General features: G+C 45.8%; 1 protein-coding gene across 3 annotated transcripts in view; it reads right to left on the reverse strand.

The window, feature by feature from the left end:
- Nucleotides 1–15,897: 15,897 nt before the first annotated feature.
- RBM27 (RNA binding motif protein 27) overlaps nucleotides 15,898–21,847 on the reverse strand; it is a 455,159-nt gene continuing 449,209 nt past the window's right edge. For all 3 annotated transcript variants that reach the window (XM_063928111.1, XM_063928110.1, XM_063928112.1), the window contains 2 exons: nucleotides 17,186–17,296; nucleotides 15,898–16,014 (listed from right to left, as the gene is read on the reverse strand). In XM_063928111.1, the coding sequence (XP_063784181.1) occupies nucleotides 15,931–16,014; nucleotides 17,186–17,296 (195 nt within the window). In that variant the 3' untranslated portion in view covers nucleotides 15,898–15,930. The remainder of the gene's footprint in view (nucleotides 16,015–17,185; nucleotides 17,297–21,847) is intronic.

Here is a 21,847-nt window from a genome sequence, read left to right on the forward strand (position 1 = left end):
ATCGTCTGCTTAGAAGCAAGAGCACCCAGTTTGTTGGGTGCATACAGGATAACAGCAAGTCAGTTTTCCTGACTCCAGCCGTCCTGGAAACCTATATTTTCAGGGCCCTGACAACATCTAGCAACTTGGAGTCCTCCAAGTCCCTAATAGCCGCAGGTACCACAATAAACTGGTTCAGTTGAAACGCTGACACCACCTTAGGGAGAAACTGGGGACGAGTCCGCAGCTCTGCCCTGTCCGAATGGACAATCAGATATGGGCTTTTGTGAGACAAAGCCACCAATTCTGACACTCGCCTGGCCGAGGCCAGGGCCAACCGCATGGTCACTTTTCATGTGAGATATTTCAAATCCACAGATTTGAGCGGTTTAAAATGTGATTTGAGGAATCCCAGAACTACGTTGAGATCCCACAGTGCCACTGGAGGCACAAAAGGGGGTTGTATATGCAGTACTCCCTTGACAAACTTCTGGACTTCAGGAAGTGAAGCCAATTTTTTCTGGAAGAAAATTGACAGGGCCGAAATTTGAACCTTAATGGACCCCAATTTGAGGCCCATAGACACTCCCGTTTGCAGGAAATGCAGGAATCGACCGAGTTGAAATTTCTTCGTGGGCCTTCCTGGCCTCACACCACGCAACATATTTTCGCCACATGTGGTGATAATGTTGTGCGGTCACCTCCTTCCTGGCTTTGACCAGGGTAGGAATGACCTCCTCCGGAATGCCTTTTTCCCTTAGGATCCGGCGTTCCACCGCCATGCCGTCAAACGCAGCCGCGGTAAGTCTTGGAACAGACATGGTACTTGCTGAAGCAAGTCCCTTCTTAGCGGCAGAGGCCATGAGTCCTCTGTGAGCATTTCTTGAAGTTCCGGTTACCAAGTCCTTCTTGGGCAATCCGGAGCCACGAGTATAGTTCTTACTCCTCTACGTCTTATAATTCTCAGTACCTTGGGTATGAGAAGCAGAGGAGGGAACACATACACCGACTGGTACACCCACTGTGTTACCAGAACGTCCACAGCTATTGCCTGAGGGTTTCTTGACCTGGCGCAATACCTGTCCAGTTTTTTGTTCAGGCGGGACGCCATCATGTCACCTTTGGTCTTTCCCAACGGTTCACAATCATGTGGAAGACTTCCCGATGAAGTCCCCACTCTCCCGGGTGGAGGTCGTGCCTGCTGAGGAAGTCTGTTTCCCAGTTGTCCACTCCCGGAATGAACACTGCTGACAGTGCTATCCCATGATTTTCCGCCCAGCGAAGAATCTTTGCAGTTTCTGCCATTTCCCTCCTGCTTCTTGTGCCGCCCTGTCTGTTTACGTGGGCGACTGCCGTGATGTTGTCCCACTGGATCAATACCGGCTGACCTTGAAGCAGAGGTCTTGCTAAGCTTAGAGCATTGTTTTATGTGGAGAGAAGTCTCCAGACTTGATCACACTCCCTGGAAATTTTTTCCCTGTGTGACTGCTCCCCAGCCTCTCCGGCTGGCATCCGTGGTCACCAGGACCCAGTCCTGAATGCCGAATCTGCGGCCTTTTAGTAGATGAGCACTCTGCAGCCACCGCAGAAGAAACACCCTTGTCCTTGGAGACAGGGTTATCCGCTGATGCATCTGAAGATGCGATCCGGACCATTTTCCCAGCAGATCCCACTGAAAAGTTCTTGCGTGAAATCTGCCGAATGGAATCGCTTCGTAAGAAGCTACCATTTTTCCCAGGACCCTTGTGCAATGATGCACTGACACTTTTCCTGGTTTTAGGAGGTTCCTGACTAGCTCGGATAACTCCCTTGCTTTCTTCTCCGGGAGAAACACCCTTTTCTGGACTGTGTCCAGAATCATCCCTAGGAACAGCAAATTGTCGTCGGAAACAGCTGCGGTTTTGGAATATTTAGAATCCACCCATGCTGTCGTAGAACTACTTGAGATAGTGCTACTCCGACCTCCAACTGTTCTCTGGACCTTGCCCTTATCAGGATATCGTCCATTTTCTTTGAAGAAGAATCATCATTTCGGCCATTACCTTGGTAAAGACCCGGGGTGCCGTGGACAATCCAACCGGCATCGTCTGAAACTGATAGTGACAGTTCTGTACCACGAACCTGAGGTACCCTTGGTGAGAAGGGCAAATTGGGACATGGAGGAAGCATCCCTGATGTCCCGGGACACCATATAGTCCCCTTCTTCCTGGTTCGCTATCACTGCTCTGAGCGACTCCATCTTGATTTGAACCTTTGTATGTAAGTGTTCAAATATTTCAGATTTAGAATAGGTCTCACCGAGCCGTCTGGCTTCAGTACCACAATATAGTGTGGAATAATACCCCTTTCCTTGTTGTAGGAGGAGTACTTTGATTATCACCTGCTGGGAATACAGCTTGTGAATTGTTTCCAATACTGCCTCCCTGTCGGAGGGAGACGTTGGTAAAGCAGACTTCAGGAACCTGCGAGGGGGAGACGTCTCGAATTTCCAATCAGTACCCCTGGGATACTACTTGCAGGATCCAGGGGTCCTGTACGGCCCCAGCGTCATGCTGAGGACTTGGCAGAAGCGGTGGAGGGCTTCTGTTCTTGGGAATGGGCTGCCTGCTGCAGTCTTCTTCCCTTTCCTCTATCCCTGGGCAGATATGACTGGCCTTTTGCCCGCTTGCCCTTATGGGGACGAAAGGACTGAGGCTGAAAAGACGGTGTCTTTTCCTGCTTAGATGTGACTTAGGGTAAAAAAGGTGGATTTTCCAGCTGTTGCCGTGGCCACCAGGTCCGATGGACCGACCCCATATAACTCCTCCCCTTTATACGGCAATACTTCCATGTGCCGTTTGGAATCTGCATCACCTGACCACTGTCGTGTCCATAAACATCTTCTGGCAGATATGGACATCGCACTTACTCTTGATGCCAGAGTGCAAATATCTCTCTGTGCTCTGTAGTCCATAAAATACTGTCCCTGTCAAGGGTATCAATATTTTCAGTCAGGGAATCCGACCAAGCCACCCCAGCGCTGCACATCCAGGCTGAGGCGATAGCTGGTCGCAGTATAACACCAGTATGTGTGTATATACTTTTTAGGATATTTTCCAGCCTCCTATCAGCTGGCTCCTTGAGGGCGGCCGTATCTGGAGACGGCAACGCCACTTGTTTTGATAAGCGTGTGAGCGCCTTATCCACCCTAAGGGGTGTTTCCCAATGCGCCCTAACTTCTGGCGGGAAAAGGTATACCGCCAATAATTTTCTATCGGGGGAAACCCACGCATCATCACACACTTCATTTAATTTATCTGATTCAGGAAAAAATAAGATTTTACTTACCGATAAATCTATTTCTCGTAGTCCGTAGTGGATGCTGGGGACTCCGTCAGGACCATGGGGAATAGCGGCTCCGCAGGAGACAGGGCACAAAAGCAAGCTTTTAGGATCACATGGTGTGTACTGGCTCCTCCCCCTATGACCCTCCTCCAAGCCTCAGTTAGGTACTGTGCCCGGACGAGCGTACACAATAAGGAAGGATCTTGAATCCCGGGTAAGACCCAAACCAGCCACACCAATCACACCGTACAACTTGTGATCTGAACCCAGTTAACAGTATGATAACAATGAAGTAGCCTCTAAAAAAGATGGCTCACAACAATAATAACCCGATTTTTGTAACAATAACTATGTACAAGTAATGCAGACAATCCGCACTTGGGATGGGCGCCCAGCATCCACTACGGACTACGAGAAATAGATTTATCGGTAAGTAAAATCTTATTTTCTCTAACGTCCTAGTGGATGCTGGGGACTCCGTCAGGACCATGGGGATTATACCAAAGCTCCCAAACGGGCGGGAGAGTGCGGGTGACTCTGCAGCACCGAATGAGAGAACTCCAGGTCCTCCTCAGCCAGGGTATCAAATTTGTAGAATTTTACAAACGTGTTCCCCCCTGACCACGTAGCTGCTCGGCAAAATTTTAAAGCCGAGACCCCCTCGGGCATCCGCCCAAGATGAGCCCACCTTCCTTGTGGAATGGGCATTGACAGATTTTGGCTGTGGCAGGCCTGCCACAGACTGTGCAAGCTGAATTGTACTACAAATCCAACGAGCAATAGTCTGCTTTGAAGCAGGAGCACCCATCTTTTGGGGTGCATACAATATAAACAGCAAGTCAGACTTTCTGACTCCAGCCGACCTGGAAATATATATATATATATATATATATATATATATATCTATTTTTAGGGCCCCGACAACGTCTAGCAACTTGGAGTCCTCCAAGTCCCTAGTAGCCGCAGGCACCACAATATGTTGTTTCAGGCGAAACGCTGACACCACCTTAGGAAGAAACTGGGGACGAGTCCGCAGTTCTGCCCTGTCCGAATGGAAAAACAAATATGAGCTTTTTTTAAGACACAGCCCCCAATTCTGACAATCGCCTGGCCGAGGCCAGGGCCACAACATGGTCCCTTTCCATGTGAGATATTTCAAATCCACAGATTTGATCGGTTCAAACCAATATGATTTGAGGAATCCCAACACTACGTTGAGATCCCACGGTGCCACTGGAGGCACACAAGGGGCTGTATATGCAATACTCCCTTGACAAACGTCTGGACTTCAGGAATTGAAGCCAATTTTTTTTGGAAGAAAATCTACAGGGCCGAAACTTGAACCTTAATGGACCCCAATTTGAGGCTCATAGATACTCCTGTTTTCAGGAAGTGCAGAAATCGACCTAGTTGAAATTTTTTCGTGGGGCCTTCCTGGCCTCACCCACGCAACATATTTTCACCACATGTGGTGATAACGTTGTGCGGTCACCTCCTTCCTGGCTTTGACCAGGGTAGGTATGACCTCTTCCGGAATGCCTCTTCCCTTAGGATCCGGCGTTCAACCGCCATGCCGTCAAACGCAGTCGCGGTAAGTCTTGGAACAGACAAGGTCCCTGCTGGAGCAGGTCCTTTCTTAAAGGCCGATGCCACGGTTCCTCTTGGAACAGACATGGTACTTGCTGAAAGCAAATCCCTTCTTAGCTCCCGAGGCCATTAGTCCTCTGTGAGCATCTCTTGAAGTTCCGGTTACCAAGTCCCTCTTGGCCAATCCGGAGCCACGAGTATAGTTCTTACTCCTCTACGTCTTATAATTCTCAATACCTTGGTTATGAGAAGCAGAAGAGGGAACACATACACCGACTGTTACACCCACGGTGTTACCAGGACGTCCACAGCTATCGCCTGAAGGTCTCGTGACCTGGCGCAATACCTGTCCCGTTTTTTGTTCGGGCGGGACGCCATCATTTCCACCTTTGGTCTTTCCCAACAGTTCACAATCATGCGGAAAACTTCCCGATGAAGTTCCCACTCTCCCGGGTGGAGGTCGTGCCTGCTGAGGAAGTCTGCTTCCCAGTCGTCCACTCCCGGAATGAACACTGCTGACAGTGCTATCACATGATTTTCCGTCTAGCGAAAAATCCTTGCAGTTTTGACCACTGCCCTCCTGCTTCTTGTGCCGCCCTATCTGTTTACGTGGGCGACTGCCGTGATGTTATCCCACTGGATCAATATCGGCTGACCTTGAAGCAGAGGCCTTGCTAAGCTTATAGCATTACAAATTTGCTCTTAGCTCCAGTATATTTATGTGGAGAGAATTCTCCAGACTTGATCACACTCCCTGGAAATTTTTTCCCTGTGTGACTGCTCCCCAGCCTCTCAGGCTGGCCTCCGTGGATACCAGCATCCAATCCTGAATGCCGAATCTGCGGCCCTCTAGAAGATGAGCACTCTGTAATCACCACAGGAGAGACACCCTTGTCCTTGGATATAGGGTTATCCGCTGATGCATCTGAAGATGCGATCCGGACCATTTGTCCAGCAGATCCCACTGAAGAGTTCTTGCGTGAAATCTGCCGAATGGAAGCGCTTCGTAATAAGCCACCATTTTTTACCAGGACTCTTGTGCAATGATGCACTGACACTTTTCCTGGTTTTAGGAGGATCCCGATTAGCTCGGATAACTCCCTGGCTTTCTCCTCTGGGAGAAACACCCTTTTCCTGGACTGTGTCCAGAATCATTCCTAGGACCAGCAGACGTGTCGTCGGAACAACTGCGGTTTTGGAATATTTAGAATCCACCCGTGCTGTCGTAGAACTACTTGAGATAGTGCTACTCCGACCTCCAACTGTTCTCTGGACCTTGTTCTTATCAGGAGGTCGTCCATTTTCTTTGAAGACGAATCCTCATTTCGGTCATTACCTTGGTAAAGACCCGGGGTGCCTTGGACACTCCAACGGCATCGTCTGAAACTGATAGTGACAGTTCTGTACAACGAACCTGAGGTACCCTTGGTGAGAAAAGCAAATTTTGGGACATGGAGGTAAGCATCCCTGATGTCCCGGGACACCATATAGTCCCCTTGTTCCCAGTTCGCTATCACTGCTCTGAGTGACTCCATCTGGATTTGAACCCTTGTAAGTGTTCAAATTTTTCAGATTTAGAATCGGTCTCACCTAGCCTTCTGGCTTCAGTACCACCCTATAGTGTGGAACAATACCCCTTTCCTTGTTGTAGGAGGGGTAATTTTATTATCACCTGCTGGGAATACAGCTTGTGAATTGTTTTCAATACTGCCTCCCTGTCGGAGGGGGACATTGGTACAGCAGACTACAGGAACCTGCGAGGGGGGAAACGCCTCGACATTCCAATCTGTGCCCCTTTGATACTACTTGTAGGATCCCGGGGTCCTGTACGGTCCCAGCGTCATGCTGAGAACTTAGTAGAAGCGGTGGAGGGCTTCTGTTACTGGGAATGGGCTGCCTGCTGCAGTCTTCTTCCCTTTCCTCTATCCCTGGGCAGATATCTTATAGGGACGAAAAGACTGAGGCTGAAATGACGGTGTCTTTTTCTGCAGAGATGTGACTTAGGGTAAAAAAACGGTGGATCTTCCAGCAGTTGCCGTGGCCACCAGGTCCCATGGACCGACCCCAAATAACTCCTCCCCTTTTATACGGCAATACATCTTTGTGCCGTTTGGAATCTGCATCCCCTGACCACTGTTGTGTCCATAAACATCTTCTTGCAGATATGGACATCGCATTTACTCTTGATGCCAGAGTGCAAATATCCCTCTGCGCATCTCGTATATATAGAAATGCATCCTTTAAATGCTCTATAGTCAATAAAATACTGTCCCTGTCAAGGGTATCAATATTTTTAGTCAGGGAATCCGACCAAGCCACCTCAGCTCTGCACATCCAGGCTGAGGCGATCGCTGGTCACAGTATAACACCAGCATGTGTGTGTATACTTTTTAGGATATTTTTCTGATAAGCATGTGAGCGCCTTATCCACCCTGAGGGGTGTTTCCCAATGCGCCTTAACTTCTGGCGGGAAAGGGTATACCGCCAATAATTTTCTATCGGGGGAAACCCACGCATCATCACACACTTCATTTAATTTATCTGATTCAGGAAAAACTACAGGTAGTTTTTTCACCTCACACATAATACCCTTCTTTGTGGTACTTGGAGTATCAGAAATATGTAACACCTCCTTCATTGCCCTTAACGTGTGGCCCTAAAGGAAAATACGTTTGTTTCTTCACCGTCGACACTGAAATCAGTGTCCGTGTCTGGGTCTATGTCGACCGACTGAGGTAAATGGGCGTTTTTACAAGCCCCTGACGGTGTCTGAGACGCCTGGACCGGTACTAATTTGTTCGCCGGCCGTCTCATGTCGTCAACCCACTTGCAGCGTGTTGACATTATCACGTAATTCCATAAGTAAGCCATCCATTCCGGTGTCGACTCCCTAGAGAGTGACATCACCATTACAGGCAATTTGCTCCGCCTCCTCACCAACATTTTCCTCATACATGTCAACACACACGTACCGACATACAGCACACACATAGGGAATGCTCTGATAGAGGACAGGACCCACTAGCCCTTTGGGGAGACAGAGGGAGAGTTTGCCAGCACACACCAAAATGCTATAATTATACAGGGACAACCCTTATATAAGTGTTCCTCCCATATAGCATTTAATATATATGTATATCGCCAAATCAGTGCCCCCCCTCTCTGTTTTAACCCTGTTTCTGTAGTGCAGTGCAGGGGAGAGCCTGGGAGCCTTCCCCTCAGCCTTTCTGTGAGGGAAAATGGCGCTGTGTGCTGAGGAGAATAGGCCCCGCCCCCTTTTCGGCGGGCTTCTTCTCCGGAGATTGTGAAGTCTGGCAGGGGTTAAATACATCCATATAGCCTCAAGGGCTATATGTGATGTATTTTTCGCCATACAGGTATTCTACATTGCTGCCAGGGCGCCCCCCCCCGCGCCCTGCACCCTCCGTGATCGCTGTGGGAAGTGTGCTGACAGACAATGGCGCACAGCTGCAGTGCTGTGCGCTACCTGAGGAAGACTGAAAAGTCTTCTGCCGCCTGGTTCCGGACCTCTTCAATCTTCAGCATCTGCAAGGGGGTCGGCGGCGCGGCTCCGGGACGAACCCCAGGGCGAGACCTGTGTTCCGACTCCCTCTGAAGCTAATGGTGTCCAGTAGCCTAAGAATCCAATCCATCCTGCACGCAGGTGAGTTGAAATTCTCTCCCCTAAGTCCCTCGATGCAGTGAGCCTGTTGCCAGCAGGACTCACTGAAAATAAAGAAACTAAAAACTTTTTCTAAGCAACTCTTTAAGAGAGCCACCTAGACTGCACCCTTCTCGGACGGGCACAAAAACCTAACTGAGGCTTGGAGGAGGGTCATAGGGGGAGGAGCCAGTACACACCATGTGATCCTAAAAGCTTGCTTTTGTGCCCTGTCTCCTGCGGAGCCGCTATTCCCCATGGTCCTGACGGAGTCCCCAGCATCCACTAGGACGTTAGAGAAACTACATGTAGTTTTTTCACACCCACATAATACCCTTTTTTGTGGTACTTGTAGTATCAGAAATATGTAACACCTCCTTCATTGCCCTTAACATGTAACGTGTGGCCCTAAAGGAAAATACGTTTGTTTCTTCACCGTCGACACTGGAGTCCGTGTCTGTGTCTATGTCGACCGACTGAGGTAAATGGGCGTTTTAAAGCCCCTGACGGTGTTTGAGACGCCTGGACAGGTACTAATTTGTTTGCCGGCCGTCTCATGTCGTCAACCGACCTTGAAGCGTGTTGACATTATCACGTAATTCCTTAAATAAGCCATCCATTCCGGTGTCGACTCCCTAGCGAGTGACATCACCATTACAGGCAATTGCTCCGCCTCCTCACCAACATCGTCCGCATACATGTCGACACACACGTACCGACACACAGCACATGCTCTGATAGAGGACAGGACCCCACTAGCCCTTTGGGGAGACAGAGGGAGAGTTTGCCAGCACACACCAAAACGCTATAATTATACAGGGACAACCTTTATATAAGTGTTTTCCCTTATAGCATCTTAATATATAATCATATCGCCAAATAAGTGCCCCCCCTCTCTGTTTTAACCCTGTTTCTGTAGTGCAGTGCAGGGGAGAGCCTGGGAGCCTTCCCACCAGCAGTTCTGTGAGGGAAAATGGCGCTGTGTGCTGAGGAGATAGGCCCCGCCGCCTATTCCGGCGGGCTCTTCTCCCGGTTTTTCTGAGACCTGGCAGGGGTGAAATACATCCATATAGCCTCAGGGACTATATGTGATGTATTCTTTTTAGCCAGAAAGGTATTAACATTGCTGCCCAGGGCGCCCCCCCCAGCGCCCTGCACCCTCAGTGACCGCCGGTGTGAAGTGTGCCTGAGCGCAATGGCGCACAGCTGCAGTGCTGTGCGCTACCTCATGAAGACTGAAAAGCCTTCAGCCGCCGGTTTCTGGACCTCTTCTTACTTCGGCATCTGCAAGGGGGTCGGCGGCGCGGCTCCGGTGACCCATCCAGGCTGTACCTGTGATCGTCCCTCTGGAGCTAGTGTCCAGTAGCCTAAGAAGCAAATCCATCCTGCATGCAGGTGAGTTCACTCCTTCTCCCCTAGGTCCCTCGTTGCAGTGAGCCTGTTGCCAGCAGGACTCACTGAAAATAAGAAACCTATCAAAACTTTTACTCTAAGCAGCTCTTTATGAGAGCCACCTAGATTGCACCCTGCTCGGACGGGCACAAAAACCTAACTGAGGCTTGGAGGAGGGTCATAGGGGGAGGAGCCAGTGCACACCACCTGATCCTAAAGCTTTTACTTTTGTGCCGCGTCTCCTGCGGAGCCGCTATTCCCCATGGTCCTGACAGAGTCCCAGCATCCACTAGGACGTCAGAGAAAACAAACACACAAAGTGCAAGCAAGCCTGCCCAGACTAGTATGTGTGGAAGGGACTCAGCTAGGAGGGACCAGCACACAAGCCCAGCAGACTCCTTAAGACCGCAGGGCTACACTATGTTCAATTTAAGCTGTGCACAAACAAAATCTTATAAATGCATATACAGTATAATGCATCTCTCCCCCTTTTTACACCCCTGTACAAAGAAACCTGGTTGCTGGAGTGTCCCTGGAGGAGCTGGCAATCGTGTTGCAGCTGCTGAAATGCAGTGGAAGGCGCCAGGAAGCCGCTGATCCCGCTCTGAGTATGCTCCGCCCCCTATAATGGCGCCAGAGCTTTCATTTATTTATACTGGCCAAAGTCTCCCAAAAGTGTAAAATCACACCTGTTTTCACTAATCGCTGCCAGTCTACGCGGGGGCTATGGGATCAGCCCCGGGAGTGTCCACATGCCCGTCCCGCTTAAAAAAAACCCAGGGGATTCCCCTAGTGGGTCCCCGATTGTCACTCACCACTCTTCTCATCTTCAGACTGCTCTTAGGGGTGTGTGGCATGCTGTGGGTGTGTACGCTATAGCGCAATGCCATGCGGTACACTGCCTTTCAGGACTGATGTCCTGTCCGTGGGCATCAGCTCAGGCACCTAATAAGGTCGGTATCTGTCTTCCCCCTAAGGCCCTCAATGCAGGTAGGCTGTTGCCCAGACAGCTTACCTGAAATAAATAAAAGTTTAAAACAAATTGAAGAAAAAAACCTGGAGCTCCAGAGTGTGCATCCTCTCCTGAGGGCACATTTTTCTAAACTGGCTGTGGGAGGGGGCATAGAGGGGAGGAGCCAGCACACCCTGTTTGAAGATTTATAGTGCACCGGCTCCTTTGGACCTCATCTATACCCTATCGTACTAAGTGAACCCCAGTATCCCTTATGGATGTTAGAGAAATAGCTGTTGCTTTGAAGGTCCAATGAGCACAGTGGCCTCCAACATCCGTAAATGGAAGAAGTTCGGAACCACGAGGACTCTTCCTAGAGCTGGCTGGCCGTCTACACTGAGCGATCGAGGGAGAAGGGCCCTAACTCAGGGAGGTGACCAAGAACCTGATGGTCACTCTGTCAGAGCTACAGCATTCTCTCTGGCGAGAGAAGAACCTTCCAGAAGGACAACCATCTCTGCAGCAATACACCAATCAGGCCTGTATGGTAGAGTGGCCAGATGGAATCCACTCTTTAGTAAAAAGCACATGGCAGTCCACCTGGAGTTTGCCAAAATGCACCTGAAGGACACTCACACCATGAGAAACAAAATTCTCTGGTCTGATGAGACAAAGATTGAACTCTTTGGCGTGAATGCCTGGCATCATGTTTGGAGGAAACCAGGCACCGCTTATCACCAGGCCAATAACATCCCTACAGTGAAGCATGATGGTGGCAGCATCATTCTGTGGGGATGTTTTTCAGCGTCAGGAACTGGGAGACTAGTCAGGATAGAGGAAAAGATGAATGCAGCAATGTACAGACATCCTGGTTGAAAACCGGCTCAAGAGTGCTCTTGACCTCAGACTGGGGCGACTGTTCTTTCAGCAGGACGACCCTAAGCACACAGCCAAGATACCAAAGGAGTGGCTTCAGGACAACTCTGGAAATGTCCTTGAGTGGTCCAGCCAGAGGCCAGACTTGAATCCGATTGAACATCTCTTGAGAGATCTGAAAATGGCTGTGCACCAACGCTTACCATCCAACCAGATGGAGCTTGAGAGGTGCTGCAAAGAGGAATGGGCGAAACTGCCCAAAGATAGGTGTGCCAAGCTTGTGGCATCATCTTTAAAAAGGCTTGAGGCGGTAATTGCTGCCAAAGGTGCATCAACAAAGTATTGAGCGAAGGTTGTGAATACTTATGTACATGTGATTTTATTATTTTATTTTTTAATACATTTGCAAAACTCTCAAAAAACACTCTTCACGTTGTCATTATGGGGTATTGTGTGTGGAATTTTTGAGGGAAAAAAATGAATTTATTAAATTTTGGAATAAGGCTAACATAACAAAATGTGGAAAAAATGAAGCGCTGTGAATACTTTCCGGATGCACTGTATGTTGTGCTGCTTTCTAAAATGTTAAGTTCCATATTAAATTTAGATCTGATACGGACTTCAATGCTTATGCTTTAAATGTGAAGAGTGTAAACGCATAAATCTAGAGAGGAGGGGTCAGTATTGCAAACATTTGGTTTGTTTTATCTACAAAATGTTGGGGTTTTATTTGTGACATTGCTCTAAATACCTTAATCAAATAAACAAAAAGCATCCAAAAAATATTAGTTTTGCAAAATCTAAAATATAATCTTAGAGCATTTTGTAAAACAAGCTAAATATAGATTTGAACATTCAAGCCTTAAAGTAACCCAGTATTAAAAGCCTTCCTCCACCACCCATACAAAGAAACATAAAAGGATATTTAGAAAAACAAAAAAAAACAAAACCCAACCCAATAAAAATGACACAACACATGTTTAGCTGTAAACGTTTTGGGAGTGGTTCTTATTCGTTTCAAATTCAGCATTTATAGTATGTAGAAGTGGATTTTTTTTAACATTGTTTTTTGTTTTATTATACGGTTACTTTTGTTTTTGTTTTGAACCACTGAACCATGTTTCTTTATTGCAAAAGTAAACATGCTTTAAGAAATTCAGCTTGTAAATCAATAAAACAAACATTACATAGGATGATTTTTAAATGTATAAACAGTTAGAAATTCAACAATATTGCCTATTTTACTATGACACAAGTTCACCATATTGTAAAAACTATAATACAAGTATACTGTACATCAGAAGACCCAAACCCTACCCCCCATGAGCCTTTTCACAAAATCTATATGGCTGATTTCTTGTGTTCATCGATTCTGCTCATGAATGAATGTGCACACCAATGTTCTTATAAAGGAAAACTAAATATTTTCTATTTGTAGGAAGTAAGGCCCGTTCATTGTTTTGCATATGCCAGTTCTTCTTTACTACTGATCATATGTATACTATCAGGAAATGATCCATTTACGTTATTTTAAATGGTTTTTCGCATAGTAGCTTTAAGTGAGTAAATATTAATTGAAGCTTAGGGGCACCTCGTAATAAAGGGACTCTATTTCTAATTGTGATAAGAACAGTACATTAACAAACCCTTAAGGGCAAATATTTTCATCTGACTGGAAGATACCCAACTTCACTACTAAAGGGTACAACCTTTGTATTATTCACACAGACTACAGTAAGATGAGCCAAGTTAGAAAACAGAGTTGCAAAATAGTGCATTGTAAATAAGGCACTCTAAATTGTAATAGTGCTAAACACAAATCGGTAAGTGGCAGTCCATGTCAGTTGTGGCCCATTTGCATGACTGGACTAATATACACATTTTTTTTTCTTTTAGTAAATAACACCATATACGCAACAATTATTACTATTTCATCGGTATGGCCACAGTATATGTGGCCTACATGTACCCTACAATTTGAGTTATAATCAAATTATTATAATAACCAATTAAGCATTTAAACTCTCTAAAATAGTGGAAATTATAAATTTTCATCATACAGGCAACTTTATCTAGAAGAAATAAAAAAACAAAAAAGTGAACACTACCAAATGTAAACCAAATTGCAGTCGGGAAAAAAAAAAACCCTGAAAGCTGTGTGTACTTCAATCCTAAAGAAAGAGACGTCAAAGTCTTACTGCCAAGCCCTACAAAGCTGAAACTTTCTGCTGCTGAAGTTTCAGAAACCCAAATACAATATAGTAGGATGGTCAGTCTTAAGACCAAGAGACTGATGTGCGGTAGAAGCGTAATATCTTTAGCATGTGTGTACAGTATCTGCAGTACAGATCTTATAGGCTTTCAAACATTAAAACAACCAACATAATCTAAAACACAAATCAAGATGAGGTTCTATGAGAGTCCACCACCAAATCTGAAAATTCTGTATAATGCTTTGTGATAAAGCTTTAGTAACAGTCATATATGCTGTTTTAGTCTTTCAAATGTTTGGTCTTCTTAATCACCATCCTTGGTACAAAAATAAAACATTTTCAGGCATCTATTCCATTGTAATCTTAGTACACAGAAAGGAGAAGGTTATGTACAAAATTATACACCTTAAGAAAAACATCTGTACATAATATATAAATCTTTTGTCCATCTTCCCTGGTCTTGTATCATCTATAAAGATCTCAACAACCAGGACATTACAGATGATGATCTGGCAGTGGGATCAATCTACAGTACCCAAGCAAGTCCATTACTAAAAGCATGGGTGGACTGGACTATAAGAAAAATAAAAGTCAATGGGGGAATATTCTGCAGTTTTACACAAAAAGGGAGCAACGGTTAGTCTTTACATAACATCTGAAACTCCATATGAACTCTAGAACCAACACATTCCATCACTACATCTCTGTAGGATCACTTTGCAAAGACATATTAAGCAGATTTGTTAAACACTGTGAAGGCAAACACAGTATTCCCCCCCCCCCCCCCCCAAAAAAAAAAAGTGTGTATGTGTGTATATATATATATATATATATATATATATATATAATTTAAATAAAATGCTTAGTAATGCAGCATATTAATTCAATGGAAAGACTATGCATCTCAAGACAGATCTGTATACTTCCAGTTGTTAGGTAAAACCCATTCTCTATAAACCTGGTTCTTGAATGTTACAGGCAAATATACTATATATGGGGAAAATTCAATGAATCACAGAGCTAATGAAATCTCAGAACACCCATCTAAATCACATGTACATGAAAATAAATACATTCAAGTTATCTAGTCTTGTAGTTATACTACAATATCGATCAGTCCCCACCTTTTCCACTGATGCAGTGGCACTAACACTAATGCAGATAGATGGCAAGGAGCAAGGTTAATGTGATATTTTAAATACATATTTTTGGTTTGCTTGCCTATCCAAGGTGTATCTGATAACTAAAACTGTAAATGGAACACGAATTAAACGTTATCCACTTGCCTCAATAGACTGGGTGGCTGATAATACAAGCCTTCAGTATAATGCCGAAAACCAGGTTTGGCACAAGTTTGTCTTGTTCATAGTTAAAGCAAATGTTTTAATGTTTCCTTGACTTGGCTGCATGGGGAAGCAAAAATGTATGGGCATAGTTTTTTATGGAAATCCTTTAATGTTTTCCAGTCCATGGATTGTTCATTTAAACAAGCACCCGAGCACAGATATCCATAAATCCTAACAGTGGGCAGTCGATTTGCAGTGTTAAATGAGTGTAACTATACAAGCAGTTTAACATAAAATACTTGTGTAAAGGAGAATAAGTTGAAGTTGGGTAGATTTCTAGAGAATTAAAAAATAAAACTATGAATTTTAAAGACTTCCAAAAATATTTCTCATTACTTTCCATGTAGGACCATGTTTTAAAAAACAAAACAAAACACACTCGGAAAAAAATAAGACACAAAAACAAAGTCTTTAGCCTTTGGCTTTCATAGAAAAGCATCAAATTCACTGATTTACACAAGATCTTTACTTCCTGTGACGAGGAGAGAAAAAAATTGGCTCATTGGTGTTTACATTGTCTTCCTTATGTTACTATGGTACAAAAAGTCAGTAAACACGCCTTAAAAATTAACTTCTATGTACAAATGTTTATTTGTGTTTTCATCTTCGCCAGGAGCGAGACTCGTCTTCATCTTCATCCTCATCATCGTCTTCATGAAGAAAAGGGTCTGATGTTACTACCTCCTTAAAAATAAAAAATATACATATAAAATATGATTAATAAAGAAGAGCATAAGTTATAAATGCAAAAGAAATATGAATAAAATGATTATATATTTTGGGAGCAGTCTATTTTTTTTTTGAAAGGCCAATTTATAGCATTTAGTGTACATTTAAGAGGCGCCAGTCAATGAACTGGGTCGCAGGGTGCAGTGCGGCTGCCATCTAGGGTTAGCCCTGGACAGTGTTAAGATAACAACCCACTTTCTGGCTGCTCCACCACCTCCCTCTCCACAGTCCTTCTCTGCCCACCTCCAACAGACACCCAGCTCCTACAGTGTGTGGCTAGTTACTATGGACTGGCCGATTCTCTGGGATCAGCCCTGCGCCCTTCTAACCTCCCACTTTTTATCTTCCCCCTAAGCTCCCACTTCATCCTTTCGCTTCCTCTCCCTAGGACCAAATGCTCCCACCCTCCCCTTCGCATCACTGATGCTGTCCAGAGATATATATCTCTATAATCAGGTACTGTAGGTGGTGTGGCAGGTAACTCAAGTTACCCCTAAGGAGGCAAAATTAAGTGATTTACAAGGCACCAAAATTAAATTTTACCCCCCCAACCTAAATACATTTTGTTGCTGCAGAATATAACCATATTAAATAGCATGTTTGAAGAACATAGAAATTATGCCCATTATGATGGCATGCAGCAAAACCAATTAGCATAGCAAGCATATTTAACATAGTATGCATGAGAAGATTTGTAAACTAAATTGGAGTAAGGTTACAATAAATACCACAATAATTAGGGGAGCAAACATCTGCACCACGGCCCCATGAACACACACTAGACCGTAACTGTTGCCAGAATTTAACGATTTTTACGTTTACAATTGCAAATCTATTACAGGCCACTGAAGAAAAACATTATCATTTGTGATGAAATTTTGGAACCGAACTGCATAGCCCAAATGTCTCTTTCCGCTTCAGCAAAGCAAACAGTGGGCCGCTATATTTTATGAACACTTCAATAATTAAAGGGAAAATAAACCTACTTATAAATGTTTTTTTTACCTTGAATGATCACCTAGTACACATGGGATCCATCATTTGGATGTATAAAAAAAAGCAAAAAATAAAATAAAAAAAATAACCACCCCATTCCCTCCACCTTAAATGGTAACATTGGTTATACCTCTTCCTTGGGCTCTTCCTCCTCTATCCCTGTGGAGATGGAAGGCGTCTTCGGTTTGTGCCAGCAAACGATAAGTTTTCGACCTTTAAATTTTGAACCTTGATTAGCAGCCTAATTGAACCAGAAAGAAAAATAAGATTTTACTTACCGGTAAATCTATTTCTCGTAGTCCGTAGTGGATGCTGGGGACTCCGTAAGGACCATGGGAAATAGACGGGCTCCGCAGGAGACATGGGCACTTTAAGAAAGAATTTAGATTCTGGTGTGCTCTGGCTCCTCCCTCTATGTCCCTCCTCCAGACCTCAGTTAGAGAAACTGTGCCCGGAAGAGCTGACCGTACAAGGAAAGGATTTTGGGAATCCAGGGTAAGACTCATACCAGCCACACCCATCACACCGTATAATGTTTGATAACTTTACCCAGTTAACAGTATGAACAATCACAGAGCATCAGATAAACTCTGATGCAACTATAACATAACCCTTATTTAAGCAATAACTATATACAAGCATTGCAGAAGTCGTCCGCACTTGGGACGGGCGCCCAGCATCCACTACGGACTACGAGAAATAGATTTACCGGTAAGTAAAATCTTATTTTCTCTAACGTCCTAGTGGATGCTGGGGGCTCCGTAAAGACCATGGGGATTATACCACAGCTCCCAAACGGGCGGGAGAGTGCGGATGACGCTGCAGCACCGAATGAGCAAACACAAGGTCCTCCTCAGCCAGGGTATCAAACTTGTAGAACTTTGCAAAGGTGTTTGAACCTGACCAAGTAGCCGCTCGGCAAAGCTGTAATGCCGAGACCCCTCGGGCAGCCGCCCAAGAAGAGCCCACCTTCCTTGTGGAATGGGCCTTAACTGATTTAGGCAGCGGCAACCCAGCCGAAGAATGAGCCTGCTGAATCGTGTTACAGATCCAGCGAGCAATAGTTTGCTTTCAAGCAGGCGCCCCAAGCTTGTTGGAAGCATACAGGATAAACAAAGATTCTGTTTTCCTGACCTTAGCCGTTCTGGCTACATAAACCTTCAAAGTCCCAACTACATCCAGTGACTCGGAATCCTCCAAGTCAGTAGTAGCCACAGGCACCACAATAGGTTGGTTTATATGAAAGGATGAAACCACTTTCGGCAGAAATTGTGGGCGGGTCCGCAATTCTGCTCTATCCGCATGGAAAACCAGATAAGGGCTTTTATGTGACAAAGCTGCCAATTCTGACACACGCCTAGCCGAAGCCAAGGCTAATTGCATGACCACCTTCCACGTGAGATATTTTACTTCCACCGTTTTGAGTGGTTCAAACCAGTGTGATTTCAGGAAACTCAACACCACGTTAAGATCCCAAGGTGCCACTGGAGGCACAAAAGGGGGCTGAATATGCAGCACTCCCTTTACAAACGTCTGAACTTCAGGCAGAGAAGCCAGTTCTTTTGAAAGAAAATGGATAAGGCCGAAATCTGAACCTTAATGGAACCCAATTTAAGGCCCAAAGTCACTCCCAACTGGAGGAAGTGAAGGAAAAGGCCCAGCTGGAATTCCTCCGTAGGGGCATTCCTGGCCTCACACCAAGCCACATATTTTCGCCATATACGGTGATAATGTTGAGCCATCACATCCTTCCTAGCCTCTATCAGCGTAGGAATGACCTCATCCGGAATGCCTTTTTCTGCTAGGATCCGGCGTTCAACCGCCATGCCGTCAAACGCAGCCGCGGTAAGTCTTGGAACAGACAGGGCCCCTGTTGCACAAGTCCAGTCCTAGAGGCAGAGGCCACGGTTCCTCTGTGAGCATTTCTTGCAGATCTGGATACCAAGTCCTTCTTGGCCAATCCGGAACAATGAGTATTGTTCTCACTCCTCTTTTTCTTATGATTCTCAGCACCTTGGGTATGAGAGGAAGAGGAGGAAATACATAGACCGACGGGAACACCCACGGTGTCACCAGTGCGTCCACAGCTATCGCCTGAGGGTCTCTTGATCTGGCGCAATATCTCTGCAGCTTTTTGTTGAGTCGAGATGCCATCATGTCCACCTGTGGCAGCTCCCACCGACTTACAATCTGCGTGAAGACTTCTTGATGAAGTCCCCACTCTCCCGGGTGGAGGTCGTGCCTACTGACGAAGTCTGCTTCCCAGTTGTCCACTCCCGGAATGAACACTGCTGACAGTGCGCTTACGTGATTCTCCGCCCAGCGAAGAATTCTGGTGGCTTCTACCATCGCCACCCTGCTCCTTGTGCCGCCTTGGCGGTTTACATGAGCCACTGCGGTGATGTTGTCTGACTGAATCAGAACCGGTTGGTCGCGAAGCAGGGACTCCGCTTGACGTAAGGCGTTGTATATGGCACTTAGTTCCAGGATGTTGATGTGAAGGCAAGTCTCCTGACTTGACCACAGCCCTTAAAAATTTCTTCCCTGTGTGACTGCTCCCCACCCTCGGAGGCTTGCATCCGTGGTCACCAGGACCCAGTCCTGAATGCCGAATCTGCGACCTTCGAGAAGGTGAGCACTCTGCAGCCACCACAGGAGAGACACCCTGGCCCTGGGGGATAGGGTGATTAACCGATGCATCTGAAGATGTGATCCGGACCACTTGTCCAGTAAGTCCCATTGGAAGGTCCTCGCATGGAACCTGCCGAAGGGAATGGCCTTGTATGCTGCCACCATCCTTCCCAGGACTCGAGTGCAGTGATGCACTGACACCTGTTTTGGTTTAAATAGATTCCTGACCAGTGTCACGAGCTCCTGAGCTCTCTCTATCGGGAGATAAACTCTTTTCTGGTCTGTGTCTAGGATCATGCCTAGGAGAGGCAGATGAGCTGTAGGAACCAACTGCGACTTTGGAATATATAGAATCCAGCCGTGTTGCCGTTACACTTCCAGAGAAAGTGATACGCTGTTCAGCAACTGCTCTCTTGATCTCGCTTTTATGAGGAGATCGTCCAAGTACGTGATAATAGTGACACCTTGCTTCCGCAGGAGCACCATCATTTCCGCCATTACCTTGGTGAATATTTTCGGGGCCGTGGAGAGACCAAACGGCAACGTCTGAAATTGGTAATGACAATCCCGTACCGCAATTCTGAGGTACGCCTGATGAGGTGAATAAATGGGGACATGAAGGTATGCATCCTTTATGTCCAGAGTCACCATAAAATGTCCCCCTTTCAGGCTTGCAATGACCGCTCTTAGCGATTCCATCTTGAACTTGAACCTTTTCAGGTATATGTTCAGGGATTTTAAATTCAATATGGGTCTGACCGAACCGTCTGGTTTCGGTACTACAACATGGTCGAATAATAACCCCCTCCTTGTTGAAGGAGGGGAACCTTGACCACCACCTGTTGAAGATACAATTTGTGAATTGCAGTTAACACTGTTTCCCTCTCGTGGGGGGAAGCCGGCAGGGCCGTCGGTGAGGGGGCATCTCCTCAAAGTCCAGCTTGTATCTCTGAGACACAATATCTATTGCCCAGGTATCTAACAGGGAGTGAACCCACTTGTGGCTGAACCTACGAAGGCGTGCCCCCACCGGGCCTAGCTCCGCCTGTGGAGCCCCAGCGACATGCGGTGGATTTTGTAGAGGCCGGGGAGGACTTCTGTTCCTGGGAACTAGTTGTGTTGTGCAGCTTCTTTCCTCTGCCCCCGCCTCTGGCAAGAAAGGACGCACCTCGGACTTTCTTGTTTCTTTGTTCGAAAGGCTGCATTTGATAATGTTGTGCTTTCCTAGGCTGTGCAGGAATATAAGGCAAAATATCAGAATTACCAGCTATAGCTGTGGAGACCAGGTCCGAGAACTCTTCTCCACACAATCCTCAGCCTTCCATATGCCTCTTAAGTCGGCATCATCTGTCCATTGCATATTCTACAGGACACGTCAAGCAGAAATCGACATAGCTTTGACTCTAGAACCCAGTAGACTCATGTCTCTTTGGGCATGTTATATATATATATATATATATCTCTCTCTCTTAAGACAGCATCTTTAATATATATATATCTCTATATATACATTTTATATATATATATATATATATATATATATATATATATATATATATATATATATATACACACACATACATACTAGGGTCTCAATCTCTGCTGATAAGGTACCTGTCCACGCTGCCACAGCGCTATAAACCCATGCCGACACAATCGCCGGTCTGAGTAGTGTAACAGAATGTGCACGCTATCTGCAGGATCCCTGAGAATAGCTGTTACGTCAGGGCTACCTTTTGGGCAAACGTGACACCCTAGGGGAAGATTCCCATCGTATCCTGGCCCTAGTGGGGAAAGGATACTCCCTGAGAATTCTTTGTGGGAAACTGCAGTCTCTTGTCTGGAGATTCCCGCTCTTTTTCATCCTGAGAGGAGGGAAATTTACCTCAGCTTTCTTCCCCTTAAACATGTGTACCCTTGTGTCAGGGACAGATGAGTCATCAGTGATATGCAAATCATCTTTTATTACAATAATCATATATTGAATACTTTTCTGCCTTTTTGGCTGTAACTTTGCATTATCGTAGTCGACACTGGAGTCAGACTCCGTGTTGATATCAGTGTCTATTATTTTGGATAGTGATCATTGAGAGACTCTGAAGGTCTCTGCGACATAGGGACAGACATAGGTAGATTCCCTGTCTGTTCTCTAATCTTTTGT

Source organism: Pseudophryne corroboree, chromosome 6 (genome assembly GCF_028390025.1).
Source record: "Pseudophryne corroboree isolate aPseCor3 chromosome 6, aPseCor3.hap2, whole genome shotgun sequence".
NCBI classification, from domain to species: domain Eukaryota; kingdom Metazoa; phylum Chordata; class Amphibia; order Anura; family Myobatrachidae; genus Pseudophryne; species Pseudophryne corroboree.